The sequence below is a fragment of the Canis lupus genome, chromosome 33, assembly GCF_011100685.1.
Source record: "Canis lupus familiaris isolate Mischka breed German Shepherd chromosome 33, alternate assembly UU_Cfam_GSD_1.0, whole genome shotgun sequence".
Lineage (NCBI taxonomy): Eukaryota > Metazoa > Chordata > Mammalia > Carnivora > Canidae > Canis > Canis lupus.
The window spans coordinates 25,618,949-25,634,066 of record NC_049254.1 but is presented as its reverse complement, the minus strand read 5'-3'; the positions used below and the strand labels follow the sequence as shown (position 1 = coordinate 25,634,066).

Below are 15,118 nucleotides of genomic sequence, written 5' to 3'. Positions count from 1 at the left end.
TCACTTTTGATTCTCTTTTATTTCTTTCTTCATTTTAAATTTTCTTTTTTTCCCCTTCACTTAAGGTATTCTGTTTTGAGTTTGTTTACTTCTGTGTTCCTTCTTATTTAGACTTCCTTTTTGAAATTTTTTTCTTATATATAAAATTTTTCCTAATTTCAGTCACCTCATTTCTGAGTTTTTCTGATTATGCTATTTTCTATGTCTTGTATAGTTTTCTTAAAATTTTTAACACTTTTTGCAGTTTTAGTTTGTTTTTGAACATGCCTCTAGTCTGTTATTATCACCTTTAAGTATGTTTTGCTCCTTAGCTTTTTTTTTGTAGTAACTTTGTATGAAACTTGACCTTGATCCTTGTTTGTTCCTTATTTTTGTGAGCAATTAGTTTTTCTAAACTTTTGGAAGGAGGCTTGGTTCAGGAAAACTTTACTTACCAGGCCTCTCTCTTTTGTTGTTATTTTTTTTTTTTTGTATTGTGTCCAAAGATCTGGCAGCTGAATTTCTGGGATTTCCTGGTTTTCTTCCTCCTGCCCTTCACTTTGGCCTATACCAACATAGTCCAATAGTAATATGTAAGCCACATGCATAATTTAAAATTTTATTGCAGAAATGGGTAAAATTAATTTTACCCTGTATTTCATGTAGTCCAATATATTCAAAATATACTTTTGAAATTAATAATTATTTTTGTGTTATTTTCCTTTTTCCTTTTTTTTTTTTTTTTTTTGCATTGTCTGGAATTTGATGTGTGTTTTTAACATTGTATCTCCATTTGGATTGTTAAATTCTCATTGGAAATACTTCTTCTCTGTTTAGATTTCATAAAATTTCCAGTTGAGAAAATAGATTCCTATGCTCAAGTTTTTCCAGACATACTTAAAAGCTTTCCAGTAACTGAATTGAGGGTGAAACATCATTTTTTCTTATGATCTACATAAGTATCAACTCTGACTGATGCTGTCTCCATAAAGTATTCAGAGAAATATATTACAATATTAGATGAGTGTACAGGAAAAAAATCATTCAAACTGAATGAATCCACTGATAGGCAATGTGTTTATTGTCATACTAGGAACAGCATGCACACTTGTTACTTACGTGACAATTTAAGAGTATTTGACATTATGCAATAAAGTAAAATATAGTTATTTTTAATGGGAAAATAATTTCTATTTTAATTAAAATTAAATAATATTAATAGTTAAACTCCTCATGCATTTAGACGTGTCCCAAGCCCTCTGGAGCCACATTTGGCTAGTTGATAATGAATTATACAGCATGTGTATAGACCTTTTTGTTCTGTTTCTGTTATCTCTATTCTGCATAATTTTTATTTCACTGATAAGTTTCTTCTTATTTCTGGTCCATGTCTTAGAAGGCAGCCCTGATGAGTCAGTTCTGAGAATTCAGAGAACTAGGTTGTTCTAACCTTTTAGTCCTCCTTTCTGTGGACCCCTTGAATTTGCCCAATATTGGGGAATAAAGAAGCCCTGCCAATTTAAGCCGCTGTTCTAAGATTGGCCAACTGTGCTTTCCAGTAAGAACCTGTTGGCTCTTTGGGGATTTTCTTGTTCTCAAGGCCATTAATGTTGCTCTGCTGCTGCCGCCTTGGCTTCCTCTTGCATAGACTCTAATACCATGCAGGTCTTGTGGCTTTTGGTGGTTTGTTGTACCTGCTTGTATTTTGGGGTTTGTGGATCTACCTTCCTAATTTTATTGGAAATATTGTCCATGGGTTTTTTGGTTTTACTATTTAGTTGTACTATCTGTTTCTTTGTGAAGATTCATAGAAAAACCACTGCTATTCTGTCTTCCTCTGACAAATAATTCTGATAATTACTTTTTAAAATCCCAGTACATGAAGTTCCCTTTTGTATTGAGTGCAAATTAGAAGGATATGAATAGGTATTTTTGGCAATTAAGAAAGGGAGGTCAAAAAATTGAGTGCTAGTTCTTTTGTTTAAATTTTTTTTTTCCTTCTATGTCTTCAGTCTGATAAGAGTTCAACAGAGATGGAAGAATATTTAATGATGAAGCAGCAGCTCCAAGAGAAGGAGGAACTCATCAGCACTCTGAAAGCCGAGCTCAGCCAGACACAAGCAGAGCAAGCTGCTCAGGTAGGGTCGAAGGTACCTCATCATCATTAAAGAATCACAAAAGTCTAATGGTGACAAGCCAATTTAGATGGTAATTTTTAAAAACTTCAGTGTATAAAAGTATAGTAGCTAGAATGTTAGAGTAGAAATTAGAAGGGTGGAGTAGGGCAGTCTGGGTGGCTCAGCCATTTAGCGCCGCCTTCGGCTCAGGGCATGATCCTGAGTCCTGTGTCTCTCATGAATAAATAAATAAAATGTATAAAAAAAAAGAAAAAAGAGAGAAGGATGGAGTAATAGAAAAACTTAGAAATGTTATTTATTTATTTTTTTTAAGATTTTATTTATTTATTCATGAGAGAGAGAGAGAGGCAGAGACACAGGCAGAGGGAGAAGCAGGCCCCACACAGGGAGCCCAACATGGGACTTGATCCCGGGTCTCCAGGATCAGGCCCTGGCCTGAAGACAGCAGTAAATCGCTGAGCCACCTGGGCTGCCCAGAAGTGTTATTTACCTTGATGAATTTGCCATAGCTTGTTTTGTAGCTGTATCTTAGTTCTGTAGGCCCCAAATTTGGTTTTAATAGCACACAGAAATTCAGTCTTAGTAATAGACTCCTGTTGTTTGAAGGAGATTGGTAGATAAAACAAAAGAAATACAAATGCGTAGGTCCATTCTTTCCCTATAGTAAAACCTTAATAGGAAGTTAAATTATAATCCGAAGATTACTTAGTATATAATGAGAAAGTGCTATAGGTTACATGATTCAATGTTAAATGGCACTGGTATGTGATATGCTTCATATTTATTTCTGATACCAGGACCAGACTGTTTGGACTGGCATTTTCAACTCCTTCTCTCTGTTTTTCTAAATTTCCAGTTTGACCACCCACCTTTGTATTTTTCCTTTGAGAGTGCTTTTGACTCGGGAAACTTTTTTCTCTGAAGTATTTTTGCATGATAGCTAATATTTCCCATTGGGTATTTCATTTTTTGACAGCTTATAGTATTAATGATGTTTTCTATCCTGGGAAGCCTGCTGCTGTGTATTCAGTGAAAATTGTATATTTTGAAATCCTTTCACACTCTCAGCTTCTATTGTGTCCTTCTTATGTAAAGCACTATATACAGTGTATGATGGAGAAATACAAAATGTGCTTTTTACTGAGTGGCTTAAATCATGGAAATCTAAAATATAAACATACTAACAAATCCATCGTAATGCAAGCCATTCTGAATAAGTGAATAGCAAACATCAACACAAATGGAAAGTTATTTTGAGAGATGAAAGAGGTTACCATGAGTGTGACATCCAAGAAAGATATATGGAAAAATTAGAGTTTAGGCAAAACTGTGATGGATAGATAATAATCTCAACACGATGGTTGAAAGTATTCATTTGTGGGGAGTGGTCTGAGCAAAATAACAGAGGAAAAAAAAGAATACATTTACAGGAAAGGATGTGTAGATGCATTTGGCTAATGAAGGATGCCAGTGCCTGTATACTTGCAACACCAAATTGCAGATTCATAGCAATGTCAGAATTCAGATAATCAAAACAAATTATGATTTTCTTCCTACCTAGAAAGAGAGCTGAGGTCAATTCAAGGTATCACAAATTGAGAAGTTAGCAGTAGTTGAAGCACCAATACAAAATGGGCAAGCTAAGACCAGGTCAGCATGCTCAACTACTGATCTTAAGGAAATGAATAAGCAGGTGTTCATCTGCAGATGGCTGCGTGCAATATACACACACCCTCAAAACAAAACAAAACAAAAATGCTGATATTAAACAGCTCTCAATTTATTTCCATTTTATTCTGTTAAGAGCCAGTTACAGATGAGGGTGATCTAGAAGCCTGCAAGTAATGACAGCTGAAAATAACTATCTGGGGAGGTGGTGTGTGTTTGGAAATAAACCAGGTTCTTTGGTAGAAACAGTTCTTTGCAGATAAGACTAGCCAATATCCCTGATGAACATAGATGTAAAAATTCTCAGTAAAGTACTAGCAAACCGAATCCAACAATACATTAAAAAAATCATTAACCACAATCAAGTGGGATTTATTCCAAGTTGTAGAGAATTTTGAATAAAAGATACATTAGTTTGAAGTTTGACTTAAAGAGCATGACAATTTCACTGAAGGTTTTAGAGCATGCATGTGCTATTGACATACCTAAGACTTAACAGAAATCTAATTTCATTTTGTAGGCTTAATATTGTAATCTGCGAACTTTAAAAAAATATACCTCTTTTTTATGTAAACATTTCTAGTAACCATGCAAATGTATTTTTTAATCAAAATTTATATTTAGGCTGATTTCTGAGTTTGATAATAGGATTTCTCTTACATTTGGAAGTTACTGTCAGGCCTATCTCTCTTCCAACATTCTCATCCTTGACATTAAAAATTTAATTTAAAAAAACCTATTCTCTATCAGTTCTCAGAGTCTATCTTTGGAGAATAGTGTGTGAGTTATGTTTGTGCAATATTCGGGGAGTGTAACGTGTATAGTTTCTCTGGTGTGTGTCTTTAGTTGAGTTCCATGCAGCAGGTGGTCCGAGAGAAAGATGCCCGCTTTGAAACACAAGTTCGTCTTCATGAAGATGAGCTTCTTCAGTTAGTAACCCAGGCAGATGTGGAAACAGAGATGCAACAGGTGTGTTGCTAAAACTTAGTAGAATGACTGTCATTTGGTTAACATTTAATTAACTGATCACAGCCACTTTTCTACCCTTACATATTGTTCTCCACTTGGTCTTAGCGTGCTCCTTAATTGGCTTCTTTTTGGTGATCGTATCTTCCATTGCATATTAATTATTTTTCCTTGTCCTTACCTTGCCTTTTATGCCTCTAACCAGGTTGTTGGTACTCAAAAGCTGAATTTAATTGGCAAATGTATGTGGTAGTCAGAAATCGGTTTCTCTTCAGTTTGCCAATTGTAGCTACATTAAAGACGTGATCCAAAGCTTCAAATCAATGAAGCCAGAGTAAACTTTGAAAAAATTAAAGTTGAAAAGGAGTGATTTTGAAATCATAAAGTCTTTTATTTATATTAATATTCTTACAAAATTAATTGAGTATATTTTGGAAATTGGCTTCATTGTTTTTAAGTTTATCATCTACTAACTTGAAGGTATTTGTTTTTATTTAGTGTGTTTTTATTTAGTGTGGTAACCAGAAGTGCTCCAGTGGTATTTCATGGTTGATTCATTTAATTGTTTTTGAGTGAAAACTTCTTCCAAGTTCTAAGTAATCCTTTAGAATATACCACTAAATAAAGTTTCAGAATACAGCACTTTTTGAAGTAGAATATTAATATATGCATATATCATTGATTTATTTATCCAACAATTGTTTATCGAGTGCATGTCCTATGCATGAAGCTAGAAGAGAAATGGTTCTTGCCTGCAGAGAATGTTCTCTTCGGTGAGTGAGATATACATGTACTTTTACTTAGGCATAGGACATTGACTTTATAATTTGAAAGGTGGACATTTTGTTTTCTCTAATTACAAAGACTCCCTAATTCAGGGGCTTGCTTGTGTCTCAGTTTAGTTGTTGTCAGTGTACTGGAGAAGGTATTTTTGGAGATTCTTTTTTGCTGCTCGATGGGAAGCATGGCATGCTGGTGTCCCATTCTTTAATCTGTCATCTTCAACATCCAAAGACCTTACGCACACATCTACATGATATTTTGAAAGGTAATCAGTAAATGGTTCTCACTGGTTTAGCATATTGTATCTAAAACATTTCATTCTCAGAAATTAAGAGTGCTGCAGAGGAAACTTGAGGAGCATGAAGAAGCTTTACTGGGCCGTGCTCAGGTTGTGGGCTTGCTGCAACAGGAGCTAACTACTGCTGAACAGAAAAACCAGGTACTGCCTTGTGATCTTTACTGCCTGCCTTGGGAGTGGAGTATTCGTTCCTGCTTTATTTTTATTTATTTATTTTTTAGAGAGGGAGAAAGGGAGGTGGGAAGGAGCAGAGAGAGAGAGAGAGAGAGAGAGAATCTTAAGCAGGCTCCATGCCCAGGGCAGAGTCTGACCAAACCACCCAGACGTCCCCACTTCCACTTCAGTTTCCTAGGCAGCATGGATAAAATGGTAAGCCTTCTGAGAATTGATGCCATTTATTCATTTTTTCAACAAATACTCTGTGCTTAAATGGTGGTGATACAGTGATGAGCAAAACAGGTATAGTTCCTTCCCTGATTAAGCGTGCATTCCACATCTTTCATTGTGGCTGTTTTTCTTTGTGCTTTTAGGTCTAGGGTCCTAACTTCTCTAGAATATCCTACTGTCCTCTAGTCAGTTTCCTTTCTGTCATATTGCTCTTTTGCTATCTCAGATGGTTCTTGTGCTTGATGTACTATCCCTTGTTTGTTTTGGTTGATTCTCTGTTGGCTTGAAATAATTCATCATGGGGATCCCTGGGTGGCGCAGTGGTTTGGCGCCTGCCTTTGGCCCAGGGCGCGATCCTGGAGACCCGGGATCGAATCCCACGTCGGGCTCCCGGTGCATGGAACCTGCTTCTCCCTCTGCCTGTGTCTCTGCCTCTCTCTCTCTCTCTCTGTGTGACTATCATAAATAAATAAATTAAATAATTAAAAAAAAGAAATAATTCATCATGCAAAATTCCCTGAATCTAAAGTGATCAAACACAATGTTTTAAAATCTTAATTTTTTAAAATTTTTCCCACTAATTTTCTCTCCTCTTCTCTATGATCCCTTTCCCTATTTTTTATATTCCCCATATGAGTGAAATTGAAAATCAGAGAGGGTGACAAAACATGAGAGACTCGTAACTCTGGGAAACAAACAGGGGTAGTGGAAGGGAAGGTGGGGGGGGGATGGGTTGACTGGGTGATGGGCACTGAGGGGGACACTTGACGGGATGAGCACTGGGTGTTATACTATATGTTGGCAAATCGAACTCCAATAAAAAAATATACAAAGAAAAATTAAAGTTTTAAAATCTTAAGCTCAGGTATCCCATCCCATACTGTCATTCCCTTTCTCAGACTGGCCTGACCTTCATTCTTATTGAAATCACCCAATCTTTTCACTTTGTTCCTCTGGTATATTAGTTCTTTCCTGGCCTCCCTCCTTTCCCTGTCTGCTATTGACCCATGTTTGACCATTTGGACTACTCTTTTATCAGCCCTTGGATTCCCGTGACCTGGTCTTATCACATCAAGTAGCCAAATACTAATGTGGCACTGGTGAGAAGTCCACATTCTCTGCTTGTTCATCTGGGTGCTTCATGCTGTTGGAGAAAGTCATCTCCTCAATTTTCAACTCTCCTTGAAGAGGACTTTCTTGCATTGAAACATTTTCCCATATCTCCCATCCTAATAAAACCTATATCCTGATCCCAAGGCCTCTGGTCTCACTGTCATCAGGCAGCTGGGTTCAAGTCTCAGTTGTGCCTCTTAACTATTTACTATAGAGTTACAGCTCTGTGACTTTTGGCAAATTTCCCTTCTTCTCTGCTCTTGTTAATATAAGTATCTCTCTCATGGCCTCTGCCATTTTTGTATTATAATTATCTGGTTAAATGTGACTGCCCCACTGAACTCTTGAGTTCCACAAGGGCAGAGACTGCATTCATTCATTCAGCATTTATTGATCACTAGGTCCTCAATACGACATGTACTGTGCTAGGTGCTAAAGAACAGTGGTGATAAAACAAAATCCCTTCCCTTATTGAACTTATTTTATAATGAGAGAGAAAGTAAGAGATAATGGTACAAATAAATACGTATGAATATAAATTGTTAAAAGTATCAAGAAGCAAAAACAGGGTCTTATGCAGTTGTAGGTTAGGTCCTGAGTGTCAAATCCCTTGCTTTACCTAGAAGAGGCACTTCACTATGCTTATTGAAAAGAAAGAATGAACTTATGGCTCATGAGGCTTTGTCTTTTTTTCTTAGGTTCTCTCTCAGCAGTTACAGCAGATGGAAACTGAGCATAATACTTTAAGGAACACTGTAGAAACAGAAAGACAGGAGTCCAGGATTCTGATGGAAAAGATGAAACTTGAGGTGTCAGAGAGAAAATTATCCTTCCATAACCTGCAGGAAGAAATGCATCATCTTCTGGAACAGCTTGAGCAAGCAGGTCAAGCTCAGGCTGAGCTACAGTCCCGGTACTGTGCTTTGGAACAGAAACACAAAGCAGAAATGGAAGAAAAGATCTCTCACATTTTGAATCTTCAAAAGACTGAGCAAGAACTACACTCTGCCTGTGATGCTCTGAAAGAGGAAAATTCAAAGCTTGTCCAAGATAAGAGTGAACAGGCATTTCATTCAGCTCAGGTCATTCAACAACTGGAAGGTCAGTATTTGATTGTCTTTCAAGTCCACTGTCTAGCACCTGAGTGGCTTCTACTTCCAAATTTCTGGGATCTGTGAATGACATCATTCAAATGAAAGCAAATTCAATTGAAAGCAATTGAATCAATAGAAGAATTAAGAAAGGCATCTCTTCTGAGCTCTTTGTCATTTCTCCTGTCTCTGGCCGAAATTACAATCTGGATTAATATTATGATTATTGGGCACCAGGGTGGCTCAGTGGTTGAGTGTCTACCTTTGTCTTGGGTTGTGGTCCTGGGGTCCTGGGATTGGGTCCTGCATCAGCCTCTCTGCAGGCAGCCTGCCTCTCCCTCTGGCTTTGTCTCTGCCTCTCTCTGTGTCTCTCATGAATAAATAAATAAAATCTTAAAAAATATATTATGATTATCATTATAGTATATAGAAACTATTGATAATGATGTGTCATATGTTAAAAAGAATAATGTGTGAAACATGAGTGCAGTCTCTAGGATTCAGTGACTGAAATGAGTAGGGTTTGAATCAATTTTTGGAAAACTCAGGCTAGATCTAGATGCATAGGTAGGGAGATTGATTGCATGGAGCCATTTTTACTTTTCTTTTTTTTTTCCGTTTTTACTTCTAAAGATGAATCTGAATACTTATAGATGATCTTTTTTTTTTTCAAGGAAAAATTTTATCCTTTAAGATTTAATGAAAACTTTTTTTTTTTTTTTAATGTTATTAAAGTAATGCAGGGACATAGAGTAGCTTAGTTGGTTAATCTTACTCTTGGTTTCAGCTCAGGTTCTGATCTCATGAGTCATGGGATTGAGCCCCACATTAGGCTGCTATGCTCAGTATTGAGTTGCTTGGGATTTTCTCTTTCCTCTCCCTCTGACCCTCCCCCACTAGAATGCACATGCTCTCTCTTTCTCTCTCTCTCAAATAAATAAATAAATCTTAAAAAAAAAAAAGTAAATCTGGGCAGCCCCGGTGGCACAGCAGTTTAGTGCCTCCTGCAACCCAGGGCGTGATCCTGGAGACCCGGGATTGAGTCCCACGTCAGGCTCTCTGTATGGTGCCTGCTTCTCCCTCTGCCTGTGTCTCTGTCTCTCTCTCTCTCTCTATCTCTGTCTCTAAGAATAAAAAAGAAAAAAAAAAAGTAAATCTTTAAAAAAAGTAAATAAAGTAATACATGCCACTAATTTAATTCTAATACATTGACATATATTTAAAGGAAAGATTTTAGGGAAGATTTAAGTTAAAGATCTATATTGAGGAACCGAACTTTAACCAGAAAGCCTTGAGGGGCATTATATAGGAACAGTGTGTTACATTAGCACACTGTCCTCTTGAGTGGACTGTGTACCTGTTTAGAGTTGTGCTATATTGTCTCAATGGGATTCGATGAGGAGTGAAGAAAATAGAATTTAAAAATACTAAAGGCATTTTCAAGGAAGAATGACTTTGTGAATGATTCTAAGCCTTTTTTATTTTACGTTTTAAGGAAGTGGTTTACTGAAATGCCCTTTGGTCCCTCAGAGCATTTAAAACATGTCATAAAAACATGTTGTCATTGGCATCCTCATTTTAGTTAACATAACTGACCTAGAGTGAACAGCATGTGCTGTATCTCTAGGAGGTAATAGCTTACCACGTTTTTAGACTTGTAGTAGAGATCATTTCTATTTACTTACTTTGTTTTCCTTAGATCAACTCCAGCAAAAATCCAAAGAAATTACTCAGTTTCTAAGCAGACCAACCTTGCCTAAACATGAAACAGCATCTCAAGCTTCTCTCCCAGATGTTTATACTGAGGATACACAGGTAATGAAATGTATACTTCTAATGAATGTGATCTGTCTTTGCTGTATCATACTTAGGTGCTCTAATGAGAATTTACACCAGAAAGTAATAAAAGCTTTCTTTTAGCCAGAAAGTAATATAAGTCTTTTCTGCCTGATAAGATGCTTTTTTGGAGGCGATTCCAGTTGAAAGGAATCATGAAAACCATTAATTTAGTGTCTCAAAAATGGTTAATGAGAATATAATAGATAACAAGCACCATGATCTCAGGAACCTCTCTGATTCTAAGGTCTTAGAATTCCATATTGAAAGTAAATCATTGTTTTTGATCTTATAATCCATTTTCTCAGCTGAGAAGTCAATTTTGTTTTTGGTAGATTGAAATTTCACCACCTTTAATGTATACAATTCAGTCTAACCAGACTTAAAAGTTTATTATATAAATCATAATCCTCCCATTAATTAATTAACAGTAAAAACTTTAACTGCCAATTAGCTGTTGTTTGGTCAGTATATTCTCTTTTTCTCCTCTAAAAATCTCTATGGGAAGCTAGATTATAATCACCAGAAGATTGCTTATAGAGCATGATTATCAAAACAGAGTGAGTTTGATGATTTTTATTGGCTAGTGTCAAGCTAGGATAACTGGATTTATTCATCTCCATTATAAAATCATACCCTTCTGAACTGACAGACTTACTGACCAGCAGAGTACCATGGTTCCTGGGCAGTACTGTGTAGCAGTACTGGTTTCTAGTACTTCTAGAATTTTTGCTTCTTGGTTTCTAGCTTCTAGGCATTCCAATCTCCTCTATTCTCAAAATCACAACTTTTTCCTTGAATGTTTAAGAACATATTTTCAGTAATTGCAAAGAAATTGAAAGAATTTGATACAAAACATGTATATAGACACTATCTATATTCTATCAACATTTTACTATATTTGTTTTATCAAAGATCCATTTATCCATTCACCAGTTCATTTTTTATGTGTTTCACAGCAAATTGCAGAAATGAGAATGTTTTTCAGCATGCATGTCATTGACTGATTTTTAATATTAATAGTTTTTTCTTTTGAATTAAGATTTATAAACATGAAATGTATAAACATTGAGTGTATTATTCATTGATTTTTGACAGATGCATACACCCGTGTTACCCAAATCCCTATCAAGATATATTCTTATTACCCTACAAAGTATCCTCATACCCTTTCACAGCCAGTCACATCCTAACCTTCTAGAGCTGACCAGTGTTCTGTTTTGTCACCATAGATTAATTTTGCCTGTTTTACAACATAATGTAAATGTAATCATGCAATATATATACTCTTTTGTGTAAAGCTTCCTAACACCCAGCATGTTTTGAGATTCATCCATATTGTTGCATATATCATAATGTATTCTTTTATATTGCTGAGAAGTACTCCATTTTGTGAATATTCTGCATTTTCTTTTTGCATGACTGTGCTATAATTTCCTGTTGATGAATACCTGGGCGTTTTCATGTTTTGGCCATTATGAATTAAGCTGCTATAAATATTCTTGTACAAGTATTTGCGTGGACATGTTTTCATTTGTCTCCAGTGGATCCTAGTTGAGATCACTGGGCTATAGAGTATGTATTTAGCTTTCTTTTTTTTTTTTTAGAAGAAAGATTTTATTTATTTATTTATTCATGAGAGACACACACACACAGAGAGAGAGAGAGAGAGAGAGAGAGAAAGGCAGAGACACAAGCAGAGGGAGAAGCAGGTTCCATGCATGGAGCCCGATGTGGGACCCGATCCTGGGTCGCCAGGATCACGCTCCGGGCTGAAGGTGGCACTAAACCCCGGAGCTACCCGGGCTTCCCTGTATTTAGCTTTCTAAGAAACTGGCAGATCATTTCCCAAAGTGGCTGTATTATTTTATATTCCCACCTAAAGTATATGATTTGATATTGTCAGTTTAAAAAATTTTAGCCATTCTAATGGGTGCATGGTGGTGTCTCATGGTTTTAATTTGCATTTCCCCGATAAATGATGTTGAATGTTTTCTCTTGAGATTCTTGGCCATTTGTATATCTTCTTTTGATGAAGTGCCCTTTCAAGTCATTTCTCCACTTAAGAAATCAAATTCTTTTTTTTTTTATTATTGAGTGGAGGGGATTCTTTATATATCCTGAATACTGGTTTATTTTCAGATGGTTGGTGACTATTTTCTCTCATGCTATGGCATACCTCCTACTCATATCCTTCATGGTATCTTTTAATTAGCAGACATTTTATAATTTTGATAAAATCTATTATTTATCATTTTTTATGGATATAATTTTCTGTGTTCTAACTATGAAATTTTTGCTTAATAATGCCAAGTCATGAAGATTTTTGTTTTTTTCCCCACAACCTTTATGGTTTTAACTTTCCCATTTCAGTCTCTGAACCTCACATAAATTTTTGTGTGTGGTATAAGGGAAGGGTCAAGGTTTATTTGGATTGTGACAGTTTTTGGCTGTTAGAAATAAAGCTTCTATGAATATTCTTTTAGAAATATTTGTTTGGACCTATGCTCTCTTTACTCTCAGAAAATACCTGGAAGTAGAATGCCTGGATCACCTAGGTATTTGAGAGGTTTTAAGATGCTTCCAGGCTGTTTGCAAAGTGGTTGTACCATTTTCCATTCCCATCAGCAATGTATGAGAGTTCCAGGGATAAGCCTCACTTGGTAATGATATATGACCCTTCTATTTTGTTAAATTACATTTGTTAAAATTTTGTTTTAAAGTTTTGCATCTGTGTGATGAGGAATTTTTGTCTATTGTTTTTTTGTAATTTCTTTATCTGATTTTGCTGTATGAGTAAAGCTAGCCTTTTAGAATGAATTGGGAAGTATTCTTACCTCTTTAGTTTTTTGGGGAAGATTTTGTGTAGGCTGGGTATTATTTTTTCCTTAAATGTTTTTTGGAAATTCACCAATGAAGCCATCTAGTCCTGGAGTTGTCTTTTGGGTGCATTTTTTTTCCTACCAATTCCATTTGTAGCTATATGGCTATTCAGGTTATTGGTTTCTTTTTTATTGTACTTTGGTATTTTGTATCTTTTAGGGAATTGGACCATTTCATCTAAAGTGTCAGATTTAAAACCATAAAGTTGTTTGCAATAGTCCCTAATTATCCCTTTTAATATCTGTAGAGCTATAGTGATGTCACCCCTCTTCCTGATATTTGTAATTTGCGTTTTCTTTCTTATACCTACTTATACATACTTATACTGCCCAAAGGTTTACCGACTTTATTGATCTCAGGAAAACCAGCTTTGGTTTCATTGATGCTCTGTTGTTTTCTGTTTTGTTGATATCTACTTTAATCTTTATTATTTACTTTCTTTTGTTTGCTTTGGATTTGATTTCCTCTTCTTAGCTTCTTAAGGTAGAGGCTGAGGCCACTGGTTTGAGAACTTTCTTATTTCTTTCTTTCTTTTTTTTTTTTTTTTTAAATTTTTATTTATTTATGATAGTCACAGAGAGAGAGAGAGAGAGAGAGGCAGAGACACAGGCAGAGGGAGAAGCAGGCTCCATGCACCGGGAGCCCGATGTGGGATTCGATCCCGGGTCTCCAGGATCGCGCCCTGGGCCAAAGGCAGGCGCCAAACCGCTGCGCCACCCAGGGATCCCCAACTTTCTTATTTCTAATGTAGGTGTTTTGCACTATAAATTTCTCCCTACCATCTTCTTTGGCATATCCACAAATTCTGTTGTGTTTCCTTTTTCACTTAGTTCAAAATACTAATTTCCTGTTTGATTTCTTCTTTGCTTCTTGGATTACTTAGTTTTTAGATATTTGGGGATGATGTTCCAGGAGCTGTTTCTATTACTGATTTTTATTTTAATTCTATTGTGGTCAAAACATACTTTGTATAACTTGAATCTTCTGGAATTGATTCAGACCTTTATGGCCCAGAATATTGTCTATTTTGGCAAATCTTCCATTTGTACTTGAAAATAATTGCTGTTATTGACTGGAGTGTCGTATAAATGTCAATCATGTAAGGCTGGTTGATTATGTTATTCAAATATACTGTATCATTTGCTTTTCTGCTTGTTTTCTTAATTATCAACAGGAGTATTAAAATCTCAGATTATAGTTGTGGATTTATCTATTTCTCCCTCTTCTATCAATTTTTGCATCATTTATTTTCAAGCTGTTACTATGGGCTTAAACATTTAGGATTTTTAGGTCTTAATTAAGTGACCCATTTTTTATTATGAAATGGCTTTCTTTATTCTGGATGACGTTGATGACATTCTTTTTGCTTTGAAATGTACTTTTGTTTGATATTAATAGAGCTACTGGACTTTTCTTTTAATGGTTCAAAACATACATCTTTTTTTCATTCTGTTACTTTTAACTTGTTTGTATCTTTGTATTTAAAGTTCATTGCTTGTATCCAGCACAGAATTTGAGCCTACTTCTTATCCTGTCTCTGCTGTAAGTTGGAGTGTTCAGACTATTTACATTAATGTTATTGATATAGGGATCCCTGGGTGGCACAGCGGTTTAGCGCCTGCCTTTGGCCCAGGGTGCGATCCTGGAGCCCCGGGATTGAATCCCATGTCGGGCTCCCGGTGCATGGAGCCTGCTTCTCTCCCTCTGCCTGTGTCTCTGCCTCTCTCTCTCTCTCTCTGTGTGACTATCATCAATAAATTTTAAAAAATGTTATTGATATAATTGTAAAAGTCTCTGACCTTGTTATTTTCTATTTTACCAACTGTTTTCTTATCTTTTTTTTTTACTAAGTATTTTTTATGATTCTATTTTTCTCTCCTTGCAGATTATTAGCTATAATTCTTTGTTTTGTTATTCTAGTGGCCACATTATGGGTTATAGTCTCTGTCGTTATTGCAGTTTACCTTCACATAATA

At 35.9% G+C, this 15,118-nt stretch overlaps 1 protein-coding gene and 1 long non-coding RNA gene across 10 annotated transcripts in view; one reads left to right on the top strand and one right to left on the bottom strand.

Annotated features, from left to right (window-relative positions):
* Positions 1 to 15,118, top strand: part of GOLGB1 (golgin B1) — a 91,017-nt gene that overhangs the window by 24,652 nt on the left and 51,247 nt on the right. For 5 of the 8 annotated variants that reach the window (XM_038582998.1, XM_038582992.1, XM_038582993.1 and 2 more), the window contains 5 exons: positions 1,992 to 2,117; positions 4,632 to 4,754; positions 5,860 to 5,973; positions 8,031 to 8,433; positions 10,123 to 10,238. In XM_038582998.1, coding sequence (XP_038438926.1) covers positions 1,992 to 2,117; positions 4,632 to 4,754; positions 5,860 to 5,973; positions 8,031 to 8,433; positions 10,123 to 10,238 — 882 coding nt within the window. The remainder of the gene's footprint in view (positions 1 to 1,991; positions 2,118 to 4,631; positions 4,755 to 5,859; positions 5,974 to 8,030; positions 8,434 to 10,122; positions 10,239 to 15,118) is intronic. The other 3 variants (XM_038582996.1, XM_038582995.1, XM_038582997.1) reach the window with 3 other exon arrangements.
* LOC111093727 overlaps positions 4,309 to 15,118 on the bottom strand; it is a 31,957-nt gene continuing 21,147 nt past the window's right edge. Inside the window, exon 4 of one of the 2 annotated variants that reach the window (XR_005383387.1) lies at positions 4,309 to 5,780. This is a non-coding gene — a long non-coding RNA (uncharacterized LOC111093727). Of the gene's footprint in view, positions 5,781 to 8,340; positions 8,505 to 15,118 lie in introns of those variants that run through there. The other variant, XR_005383388.1, reaches the window with a different exon arrangement.